The 12174-nt window shown below is 55.6% G+C and overlaps 2 protein-coding genes across 2 annotated transcripts in view; one reads left to right on the plus strand and one right to left on the minus strand.

Moving 5' to 3' along the window:
* LOC112116163 (DLA class II histocompatibility antigen, DR-1 beta chain-like) overlaps nucleotides 1-808 on the plus strand; it is a 3442-nt gene extending 2634 nt beyond the window's left edge. Inside the window, exon 6 of the mRNA XM_024213491.1 lies at nucleotides 690-808. Coding sequence (XP_024069259.1) covers nucleotides 690-808 — 119 coding nt within the window. The remainder of the gene's footprint in view (nucleotides 1-689) is intronic.
* Nucleotides 809-6011: 5203 nt separating this feature from the next.
* LOC112116161 (cathepsin G-like) overlaps nucleotides 6012-12174 on the minus strand; it is a 7033-nt gene continuing 870 nt past the window's right edge. Inside the window, exons 2-5 of the mRNA XM_026659228.1 lie at nucleotides 11821-11974; nucleotides 6909-7053; nucleotides 6397-6660; nucleotides 6012-6191 (exon numbers count right to left, since the gene is read on the minus strand). Of these exons, the coding sequence (XP_026515013.1) occupies nucleotides 6012-6191; nucleotides 6397-6660; nucleotides 6909-7053; nucleotides 11821-11974 (743 nt within the window). The remainder of the gene's footprint in view (nucleotides 6192-6396; nucleotides 6661-6908; nucleotides 7054-11820; nucleotides 11975-12174) is intronic.

Below are 12174 nucleotides of genomic sequence, written 5' to 3' on the forward strand. Positions count from 1 at the left end.
TGCCCCCCAGCACCCCCTAGTGCCCCCAGCACCCCCTGCAGCACAGCACCCCCTAGTGCCCCCAGCACCCCCTGCAGCACAGCGCCCCCTAGTGCCCCCCAGCACTCCCTGCAGCACAGCACTCCCTAGTGCTCCCACCATCCCTGCAGCACAGCGCCCCTTAGTGCCCCCAGCACCCCCTGCAGCACAGCACCCCCTAGTGCCCCCAGCACCCCCCTGCAGCACAGCACCCCCAGTGCCCCTGCAGCACAGCACCCTCTAGTGCCCCCAGTGCCCCCAGCACCCCCCTGCAGCATAGCACCCCCTAGTGCCCCCAGAACCCCCTCCAGCATATCGGTCCCTAGTTCCCCCAGAACCCCCCTGCTGCACAGCGCCCCTAGCGCCGCCCTGGGACATTGGGGTCAGCACTGACTCCCAGAGGAACATGTCCCCCCAGTACAATCCCCCCTGCGCAGCACCCGGGGTTTCCCCTTGCTGCTCTCCCAGCCACGGACTGACCCCTCCTGGCCCTGCCTCGCATGAGCTACCCGGGCTCTGTGCTGCGGCCTGGCTGGGTGGCGGGGCAGAGGCTGTGGGAAGCCACCTCCCCGCCAAGGTGTGATAGTCCCCATTGCCCCTCACCATTCCTGCTGCAGGGGATGGGAGCAGGGTCTCCGCCTGAGTCAATCCCCGCTTGGCTTCCCCCGCAGGCCGCTTGGAGGGGCCGTTCCGCTCGGCGCGGGCACAGCCAGGAACCCTCGACTCTGCCCTGGCTAAGCCAGGAGACACCTTGGCCACGTCTCTGTCCTGCCCAGGTGTCACCGCGTGACCGTCGCTGTCCTGGGCTAGCACCACATGGGCCAGCCTGGGCGAAGAGGAGGCCCTGGGGGGGGTCTTGGATTTAAAAACTCCCTGAGGTTACGGGGGGGAGGGAGCGGGTGTACCCCTGCCGTGCCTCCGTCCTGTGCTCTCCCCACCACTTCCAATCACCCCTGTGCCCCATAGTGCCCGACCCCCCAATTGCCAGTCCCCAGCCCCACCTGGGGGGCACCGCAGTCATGCGCAGGGGTGAAATGGTGGCACTTTCGAGCCACCAACTGTCAGTACACGTGTAACCTTCACGGAGTTTTTTACTGGAGCCATTTTGTTGCCTTGGTTTGCCCAGGTACTGTGCACGGCCGGCTCTGCACCGCTGGCGTCAGCAGGAGTGGGTGGACTCGGAGCGGGGGCACTGGGGCTCAGGACGCCTGGGTTCTCTTCCTGCCTTTGCGGCTGGCTGCCCTGGGGTGGGTGGGCAGAACATCTTGCAGATCCAGCGTTTCCTCCCGCTTGGGGGAGAGCGCCCCCTACTGAGACCCCCTCTGCCCCTTGCAGCACAGTGCCACCTACTGAGCCCCCCTCTGCCCCTGTGCATGCTGCCCCCTACTGAACCCCCTCTGCCCCCTGCAGCATGGTGTCCCCCTACCGAGCCCCCCATCTGCCCCCTGCAATACAGTGCCCCCTACTGAGCCCTCCCTCTGCCCCCTTCATTCCAGCGCCCCCTACTGAGCCCCCCTCTGCCCCCTTCATTCCAGGTCTGCTTGCTGAGCCCCCCCTCTGCCTCCCTGCAGGACAGCACCCCCTACCACGGTCCCCATCTGGCCCCTGCAGCACGGTGCCTCCTACAGAGTTCCCCCACCCCCCGCCGGCCTCTGTGCTACCGTAATACTCATAATAAATAAAGTACAGCCCCTAGCATGATGAGGTGTATTACGGTAGTGCTACCAGCACTACCGTAATACACCTAATAAATAATAACACAGAGTACTTTAGCAGGGCCAACCGCAGCTCTTCAAAAATCACGAGTCAGGTGAAAAAAACCACTGGAGATTTGCTTAAAAAGCACAAGAGTTTTTACAGATACATCAGTTTTCGGATCTTTTTTATTTGCCTTCAGTTTCTTTGGTTTCTTTTTTTCCGAATCTTTCAGGGTCACAGTTGCAGGCATTTCTGGGCCACCCCAAGGGCTAGAACCGGCCTTGTTAACTGAAAATCACAGGACTCCAGAAGCTGGGCGGGGGGATGGGGGGGATGGTGTTCCGAAACAGCTCCCTTGCCCCAGCTTGGCACCATCGTGGTGGGGTCTGGGGTTTGGTGGGAACCCAGCCCCTTGGGCCTCCTCAGCTGTCCCCCACCCTGTGTGTGTGTGTGGGGGGGGTGAGCTGGGGGAGCAACATGGGTCAGAGAGACCAGATCCCCCTATCAGTGACAGCCCTGCTGCCCACAGACACCCATTGGGAAAGTGTGTCTGATTCTCAGACCCCCTCCCCCCCAGCCAGCCAGTCTCCTCCCTGGGGGCAGGTGGGAGCCAGCACCCCCTAGAGGGGAAAGGCCCCATGTCCCATTCCCCATCCCCTGAGCCAGCCAGTCCCCGCCCTAGGGCCAGGTTGCAGGCTGACCCCCAGTTGGAAATCGTATTCTCTATGCCCCTCTGTAGCTTGTCAAAGGGTTTTCTTTTTTTTAAAGCTCTTTTCCTTGTAATTCTCCCTGTGTTTCCCTGACACCTGGGGGGGGGGGGTGTATTCCAGACCTTTGGGGGGCGGGAGTTAATTTCCCCACTCCCCCTGTCCTGGCCCTAACCAGAGCCTTGTTATGCCAGATGGCTTCAGAGACGGCTCTGGATTTCCAGGCTCAGGGAGACCCTTCGATTTCCAGTGAGGTGACACTAGATTTTTGTACCTTTGGTTTTACTCACTGCAGGGCTAGAAAGCAGAGAGTGAAATTAATCATCTGGGGCAGATGTGGGGGGGGGGGCGGGGTGGATGGGTAGAAAGGAACAAGGATCTGAGCACGCGGCATTTGGTTCCAGCCCATCACTGGGTAATTTCTTAGGGATTGGCTACACTTGCAGATGTCGAGCACTGTGAGTTAAACCCGCCTTTGGAGAGTGCAGTAGGGAAAGCGCTGCAGTCTGTCCACACTGACAGCTGCTTGCGCACTGGCGTGGCCACATTTGCGGCACTTGCAGTGGCATTGGGAGTGGTGCATTATGGGCAGCTATCCTAGCATGCAAGTGACTGCAACGCGCTTTTCAAATGGGGGGGCTGGGGTGGAGTGTGACAGGGAGTGTGTTGTGTGTATGTGGGGGAGAGAGAGTGGGGTTTTGGGGGGGCTGAGAGGATGTCAGCGTGCTGTCTTGTAAGTTCAGACAGCAGCAGACCCCCTCTCTTCCCCCGCCTCTCTCGCTCACACACAGCATTCCACAGTAACGGCTTGCATTGCCGGCTGTCAGAAACGGAGCTTTGAAAGGGCATTTCTGCTTTCCTACAGGAGTTCAAAACAATGACAAGCGTGGCCACTTGACTTAAGGGGATTATGGGACGTTTCCGGAGGCCGATCAGAGCGCAGTAACGCAACACCTCATTCACACTGACGCCCGGGCGTTGTACCAAGGCACAGCAAACGTTATTCCTCTCACCGAGGTGGAGTACCAGCAGCGCTGTAGCCGCGGAGTCAGAGCGCTCTACGTGCCTTGCCAGTGTAGACGGGGAGTTAGCTAGGGCGCCCGGGGCTGCTTTATTGTGCTGTAACTCGCAAGTGTAGCCAAGCCCTCTGCAAACAAGCAAGCTCCCAGCTCAGTTCAGCCCTGAGCAGGCCCGATTCTCCACTGCCCGGCGGGCCCCCACGGTATCCGGGCCTGATCGGAAATGGGCACATCAGACAGCTGGAAACAGTGGTTTAGTAGCAGTGGCTATTTTCAATGAGCCAGTGTCGATTTTGACCAAGATTTTCCATCTTATGTTGAGTCAAAACCCAGCCCTCTGAGACGTCCCCAACAGTTCCTCCAAACCACTTGGATCTTTCCACCTGGCCATTGCTATGCACCCTCCCTACCATGAGACGTGTCAATATTTCTCCTCTTCCTCACGAGTTGAGGGGTGTGACGGGTTGGATCACAGAAACCGCCTTGGGAGCTGCCACCCGCTGTGCCAAGACTACTTCTACCCCTGCCTTCCCTGCCAGCTCGGGGCCCCAGCACCCTGTCTTGCTGAGCCAGACACTCCCATCTGCTCCAACACAGACCCAGGGGCTGACTTACTTGTCCCAAAGTTTCAGGTTTACCTGAAAGCAGCTAACAGAAGTGTTCCTGTCTTTAACACTCAGATGCCCAACTCCCAATGGGGTCTAAACCCAAATAAATCCCTTTTACCCTATATAAAGCTTATACAGGGTAAACTCATAAATTGTTCGCCCTCTATAACACTGATAGCGAGATATGCACAGTTGTTTGCTCCCCCAGGTATTAATACATACTCTGAGTTAATCAATAAGTAAAAAGTGATTTTATTAAATACAGAAAGTAGGATTTAAATGGTTCCAAGTAGTAACAGACAGAACAAAGTAAGTCACCAAGCAAAATAAAATAAAATGTGCAAATCTATGTCTAATCAAACTGAATACAGATAATCTCACCCTCAGAGATGCTTCAGTAATTTTTTTTCTCAGACTGGACACCTTCCAGGCCTGGGCACAATTCTTTCCCCTGGTACAGCTCTTGTTCCAGCTCAGGTGGTAGCTAGGGGATTCTTCATGATGGCTTCTCTGTCTCTTTGTTCTGTTCCACCCCTTTATATATCTTTTGCATAAGGTGGGAATCCTTTGTCCTCTCTGGGTTTCCACCCCCTCCTTCTCAATGGAAAGACACCAGGTTAAAGATGGATTCCAGTTCAGGTGACATGATCACATGTCACTGCAAGACTTCATTGCATATACAGGAAGACTTACTGGTAAAACACAGCCATCTGCAGACAATTGTCCTGGTTAATGGGAGTCATCAAGATTCCAAACCACCATTAATGGCCCACACTTTGCATAATTACAATAGGCCCTCAGAGTTATATTTCCTATTTCTAGTTTCAGATACAAGAGTGGTACATTTATACAAATAGGATGATCACACTCAGTAGATTATAAGCTTTGTAATGATATCTTACAAGAGACCTTTTGCATGAAGCATATTCCAGTTACATTATATTCACTCATTAGCATATTTTTATAAAATTATATAGACTGCAACTGTCACAGGGGGAATATTGGACTCTGAACTATTCCTGACCGGGACAGTCAGCACATTTTATTTCAGGTCAGCTCCATATCCAGCTGCATCTCTTGAGCTCCTGCAGTGTCTCATGGGAGTTGTAGTTCAACTCCCTTGTGCCCCCATGCACCCCTACAGGTTGGGCTTCCCAGCTGGACTACATTTCCCATGATGCACCCTGGTCATTTGCCCTCCATCATTACTTGTGCATCATGGGAGATGTAATCCAGCCAGGAGCCCAGCTCTTAAAAGACGCATTATAGTGTTAGACTCCAGGAGCTCAATTGATTTAGCTTCAGGAGTGACCTGGTCACAGTCTGTAAGTACCGACATGTGGAACAAATATTTAACAATGGGCTCTTCTATCTAGCAGAGAAAGGTCTAACATAACCAATGGTTGGAAATTGAAGCTAGACAAATTAGGACTGGGAATAAGGTGCACATTTTTAACAGGGAGGGCACCGCGGACACACCAGGGACACAGATCACTGCTGAACTGGCACCAAATGAAACAGTCCAATTTGGCTCCCCCAAAATGTTTTGTTTCGAGTTGACTGAAGCCAAAACGAGCTATTTCACTGAGTCTTTCCTGGTGGAAAACCAGGGGGGGAGATGGCAAAAAAATGGATATTTACCTGAGAAAAGTTTCATTTTTGTGGCAACGGCATTTTCTGTCGAAAAATGATTGGGGTGGAACATTCCCATCTGACCCCAGCCCCCTCCAGCCTCCAGCCTTTGAACTAATCAGTCTGGTCCATTAGGAAGAGGAACGTGCGTTTGATGCTGAGCGATCCAGTTTAGTCCCAGCAGAGGACCGACCAAGGGACATGGTGATATCTGCAGCAGGGCGAAGTGGCTGTGAAAGGCTCCCAGGTCCGGAGAGTTACATTTTCCACCCCCGTCCCCGGTGAGAAGACCCCGAGCTCAGCCTCAGGACCAACGGGAGTTGGGCAGCTCAGGTTCGAGACGAGATTCCAGGAGCATCCGGGGGCGTCAGCTGTTTCATCACTGTCCGTATCCAGCGGACGAACCGGGAGACTCTTGCATACACTTCAGGAGAGGCCCCGTTGCTCGGCCCCCATGAGACGATGCCCTGGGGCACCCCATCGCAAACCAGGGGGCCCCCTGAATCACCCTGTGAAATGAAACATGCCTCAGAGGAGTAATGCCTTGTGTGCTTCACTTGTCGCTGTCACACACACAGTCCCCCCATCCCCGGCCCAATGTCACCTTCCCTCCATGCCCTCAGCACTGGAGATCTGAATTTGACCCTCCCCGCTCCCAGAGAATATACCAGAGCAGCCCTCCCTCCCCCCCTCCCCGGACGGCGGGATCTTTACCTTCAGGGTGGCTTTCTTGCCTCTGGGATCCCCCGCACAGAGCATGGACTTAGCATCATATGGTTTGGTCAAATTGCGTTCACACACCTCGTCGGCCATCACCTCCAGAACCACATCCTGCAGCACGTCCGAGCTCTTAGCGGGATTAACTTGCATCCAGCCCCACCCAGACATGTTGCACCTGGTGCCCACAGGTACCTCCGGCCAGGGGTGGGGCAGAGGGATGGGCTGCACCCAGTCATTGAGTTCAGCCCTCTTTCTCAGCTGCCGTGTGAGGGACAAGAGAGTCGGATGCAAGGGAGACGTAAACAGACCAGAGTGCAATGGAGAGTATCAGGGTGATGGGACGGGGGCAGTGCCTGCAGCAGTGTGAGGTCACTGGGGGCGGGGTGATGGGATGGGGGCGGTGTCTGCAGCAGTGTGAGGTTACTGGGGGTGCGGTGATGGGATGGGGGCAGTGCCTGCAGCAGTGTGAGGTCACTCAGGGCAGGGTGATGGGATGGGGGTTGTACCTGCAGCAGCATGATGTCATTGTTTTGGGTCATTTTGTTATATTTGGGGTGGCGGATCCAGCGCCTCACTCTAATTTTCTGACTCCTTGGTTCTCTTGGTTCTTTCTTCCGAATGTTGTGGGCCCCCAGCACCACGATGCCTTTGCTGCCCGGACACACAGAGACCAGCCAGGCGTCAGTGCTGAGCACACCCCAAGAGACGTCTCTCCCTTCGGGAGCCCCTCCCATCTCCACATATCGGTGCTGCAGTCACGGGGGGGGTCTAGGGCTTCCGGACACTCTGACCACTTTGGGAATGACCAGCCCTGAACCCCTTTTCTGAATAATGCCATAGTGCACGACACATCGCATCTGGGGGAACTCGAGGGCACTGGGTGGCTGAGGGGGGCAGGGAATGGGACACAGAGCCTTTCCCCTCTAGGGGGTGCCAGGCTGCCTGGTATCCCCATGGTTGGGGTATTCCCCTATGCATGGGATCCAGCTGATCCATGGCCTTGTGATGGCACTGGAGCGGCTGGCTGGCTGGAGCAGCATCGTCACCGGGAATTGAGACCTCAAGCGTGGCTCTGCAGAGGTTGAGCTGATCCCCTGGTGGGTGGGATGGGGGAGGGATCCTTACCTCCTCTTCACTCTACAGTGAGCCGCTGTCACCACCATGTCGTCCCGGATCAGGAACCCCCCGCAGGTATTCACGGGTTCGAAGCATCTTTTTATCTTCAGAAAGGCCATGTAGGGTCTGGAGTGGGGCACAGCTTCCTGTCCCCCGACGATCCCCCCTGGGAGAAAGACAAGGGATGGGTTCAAATCCACCGCTTGGGAAAATGTGAGGCTGGGAAATCAGCCCCTTCCCATCCCCCTCTCCACATCTGTGGGGAATTTTGGCACCCACATCTATCCCCGACCATCTGCGACAGCAAGTTTCAAGTCGCCCTAGAGATTTTGGTTTAATGGGGCCATTATACCTTTATTTTGGGCCATTAAACCTTTACAAATGGGCCAAGGCCGGGATGTGTGAATCTTTCATGATGGCTTGATGAGAACTGGATTGGCCCAGAGAGATCAACACGCATTTCTGAGACACGCCTTTGGGCCGTTCGCACTGGAGCATCTCAGTGCTTTTGGGGCCCCTTTCTAGAGAAATCTGAAACACTCTGGGGCTCGGCACCTCCTGGGCTGAGTCCAACCGTTCTTAGACCTCTGATAATGAACATGTTTTTATCAATGACTTTGAAGAAACAAATAAAATCATCGCAGGTAAAGTTTACAGATGACACAAAAGAGAGGGGAGTGGTAAATAATGAAGAGGACGGGTCAGGGATGCAATCTGGAGTGTTTGGTAAACTGGGCTCAGGCAAACAACATGCATTTTCCTATGGCCAGCGATAAAGGCAACATCTAGGAGCACAGGATTTTGGCCACATGTATGGGATGGGGGACTCAATCCTGGGACGCAGTGACTCAGAAAAACCCTTGGGGTTGGGGCAGATAGTCAGGTGACCATGAGCTCCCAGTGCGACGCTGCGGCCAAAAGTGCTAACATGATCCTGGGATGCAGAAACAGGGAATCTCCAGTAGGAGCAGAGAGGTTATTTTACCTCTGGATTTGGTGCAACTGCTGCTGGAATCCTGAGTTCAGTTCTGGTGTCCACAATTCAAGAGGGATGTTGGTAAATTGGAGAGGGGTCAGAGAAGAGCCACAAGAATGGTTAGAAGGTTAGAAAACCTGCCTTAGAGTGATAGACCCAAGGAGCTTGATCTATTTTTCTTAACAAAGAGAAGATTCAGGGGTGACTCGATCACAGTCTCTAAGTACCTACCTGGGGAAAAAATAGTAAATAATGGGCAGAGAATCCATCCGGGAAAAGTCTAACCCGACCCAATGGTTGGAAATTGAAACAAATTCAGACTGGAAATGAGATGCAAATTTTTAACCATTAGAGTTAGTAACCACTCGAACAATGGCTGGATGGACTCTCCATCGCTGGCGATTTGTAAAATCAAGCTGGGCTGTTTTTCTAACAGGAATTAATGAGGGCAGGTCTCCGGCCTGTGTCCTGCAGGAGGCCAGACGAGATGATCACATGGACCTTCTGGCCAGAGAGTTGACGACTCTACAAACAATATCCCTCACATGAGATAACTGCAAATACCTTCTCCAAGCCACTCCTGCTGCCCATAGCAGTGGCCATGTTACTGACCCGGGGCCAAAGCGCTGTGCTATTATTGATCGAGGTCTTAAAAACCATCCCAGAGGAACGGAGGCAGGTCTGTGATGTGGCAAACCCCCCTCCTCTCCATCGCCAGGTGGCTGCTTTTGTGGCCAATCTGCTGGGGGCTGACCCGGGGACCTCCCCAGCTAAACCATGAGCTGCTACAGCTTGAGAAAAAGCTCTCGTCCCCCCTGTGGACTGGCATAGAAGGGCACCTGTCATACACACACAGCTGATGATCGTGAAGGCATAAGCCACCCCCGCCTCCCAGATCCCAGGGGAGAGCCCAGCTTTCTTGGCCACTCCATTGCTGCTCCTGACTAGCAAAGCGCACCATGACTCACTGGGACTTATCCACCAGCTGGTCCACCACGGGCCCAGCAGTTACTCCTTTGTCGAGCAGCAGGGGCAAAGGCTGGGACTTGGCCATGCTGCATCTGGGGCCAGCGCAGGAGGAGATGACCCCAGCTGGAGTCGTGGGGCCTGAGGACAGAAGCACCCCACCCAGTTCTCCTCCAGCCCCCACGCCGCTCTGCTGAGGCCAGGGAGATGGCTGGGCCGGTGCCCGAACACTCTGCTCCCTGTGGGTCTTATCTGCTCACACACAACCCTCCCCCAGCCCGCGAGACTCACCAGCCTCTGCCCCGGGTGGCAGGATTCGCCCGAGAAAGGCTGCAGGGAGCAGGAACAACAGCATCCTTACTGCAAGCTCAGGGACGGTGCATCTGCCTCAGCCCCGAAGTGTTGCACAGACCGGCTCGGGGCAGAGGTGTGGGGGACAGGAAACCTCAGGGTGACATTTGCACCAGCCAGGCAGTGGCTCAGCTATCTCAGTTCCTGGAAACCCATCACATGGGCTGGGGGGTGCAGTACAGACCCAGCTGGGTCCAGACCCCTCCACAGCTGGGAACGCTTGGCCCCTGGAGCCCTGCCCGTCCTGGTGCCAGGCCAAGCTGGGGCTGTGCCGAGTGGGGACTCCCCCCCATGCCCCGGGCAGCCATGAACAGCTGAGTACAATGCACATATGGCACTGGAGGCGACTCAGCTGCTAACCACAGCTTTAGCTCTCGCCCCAGCCCGGCACGACTGTGGTGGAGGCTTCTGGTGGGAACCGGCCCTGTCATAAATATAAAGGGAAGGGTAACAACCTTTATATATGCAATAACATATGTGTCCTAAAAACCCAAGGGTCTGGTCTGTGCTCACCTTGTTTACCTATTTGGTTGGTATATTATTCTCAAGCCTCCCCAGGAAAGGGGGTGAAGGGACTTGGGGGAATATTTTGGGGAAATGGGAACTCCAAGTGGTCCTTTCCCTGAATCTTTGTCTAACTCACTTGGTGGTGGCAGTGATACCGTCCAAGGACAAGGAATTTGTGCCTTGGGGAAGTTTTTAACCTAAACTGGTGGAATATAAGCTTAGGGAGTCTTTCACGTGGGTCCCCACATCTGTATCCCAGAGTTCAGAGTGGGGAGAGAACCCTGACAGGTCCCTTGGTCCTTCTCAGCTGTCCCCTGCCCTGTGGGGTGCTGTGAGCTGGGGGAGCGATGTGGGTCAGAGAGACCAGATCCACCCGTCTGTGACAGCCCCGCTGCCCACAGACCCCCCCCAATGGGGGGAAAGAGTGTCTCTGATTATCAGCTCTGCCGAGCCAGCCAGTGCCTGCCCTGGGGGCAGAATGGGGCCGGTGCCCCAGGAGGGGAAAGGCCCCATGTCCCATTCCCCGCCCGCCTGAGGCAGCCAGTCCCTGCCTTAGGGGCAGATTGGGGACGGTGCCTCCTAGAGATGACATAGCACAGGGAGGGGGAATGACAGATACCAATGGACAGAGGGGTGTTTTTGGGGCTAGGGAGATAGCTAGGTAGATGGGGATGAGGATGGATAGACAGATATGGAGGGGGATGGGGGATGTATAGATAGATGGATGCAGATAGATAGATAGATGGAGATGCCTAGATAGGGGATGGATGGGGATGGGGGTAGATGGATTTTTCATGGCTAGAAGAGACTGTGTCAAACCTGTCCCATGTTTGTCCTAGAAGCCAACCCCCCAGTGAACTGCGGCGATCCCAGCCAAGCCCCACAAGGAGGCTGCAGCATCCTGGGGGATGCCCTACAACCCACCCCTCCCACCTGGACCCCCTGTGGGGCTGTGCAGCACAATCAGCTGGGGCGTGGGTGCAGCCTGGCCATAGCCTCTCCCCCCTCCCCCATCATGCCCCCCAGCCCATGCACAGATCTCCCTGCCAGCTCCGGAGTCCAGACAGCTCAGGCTGCTTTTCTCCTGGTGATTCCCTCCACATCTCGGTCCCAGCCAACAGGGCTCCTCCTGCCCTGAAGGGGAGGGGGCATTCCCCCCGACGCCCTCCCGCTCCCTGTTTTGCTGGAATCAATGAACCCAGGTGTCCTGGGTCCCAGCCTTCCCCTGTCAGGGCGAACTCCCTCCCAGGCCTGGGCCGACCCAGGCTTTGGACTTAACTATCTTGAGAAATTTTGTATCATCTGCAAATTTTGACATCTCCCTGTCTACCCCTTTTTCCAGATGTGGGCTCCCTATCCCACCTAGCTGAGTCAGAGTCCACCCGATAAAGATTAATTCCTTCCTTGGGTCTTTGGGCGTCCTGCACATTGCCAGCTCCCATCTAGTCCCAGGGTGGGGGGCTGGGCAGCTCAGGGGGGGCGGGGACGGGTGGGTTTCTTACCCCTGCTCGTCATTACAATGAGCCGCCGTCAGCACCACGTCATCCCGAATCAGGAACCCCCCACACGTTTTCACCCCTCTCCACGTTGCTATCTTCACGTAGGCCATGTAGGGTCTGGAGTGGGGCCGGGCTTCCCATCCCCCAATGATCTCCCCTGGCAGGGAGACAGGGAGGGGTGAAAATCACATGCTCTGGGACAACCTGTGTCTGGAGAATGTAACCAAGTACCGCAGGTCCAATCATGAGCCCTGATCAGCCTGTGGACCCGGACAGCCCAGCCTCCCGCTCCCTCCTCTCCAGATCAGCCCCTCAGCACCCCCGCTCTCCCCTCCCCTCCCCCTGGATCGGCCCCTC

The sequence above is a fragment of the Terrapene carolina genome, unplaced genomic scaffold (assembly GCF_002925995.2).
Source record: "Terrapene carolina triunguis isolate 2854851 unplaced genomic scaffold, T_m_triunguis-2.0 Scaffold612, whole genome shotgun sequence".
NCBI lineage: Eukaryota > Metazoa > Chordata > Testudines > Emydidae > Terrapene > Terrapene triunguis.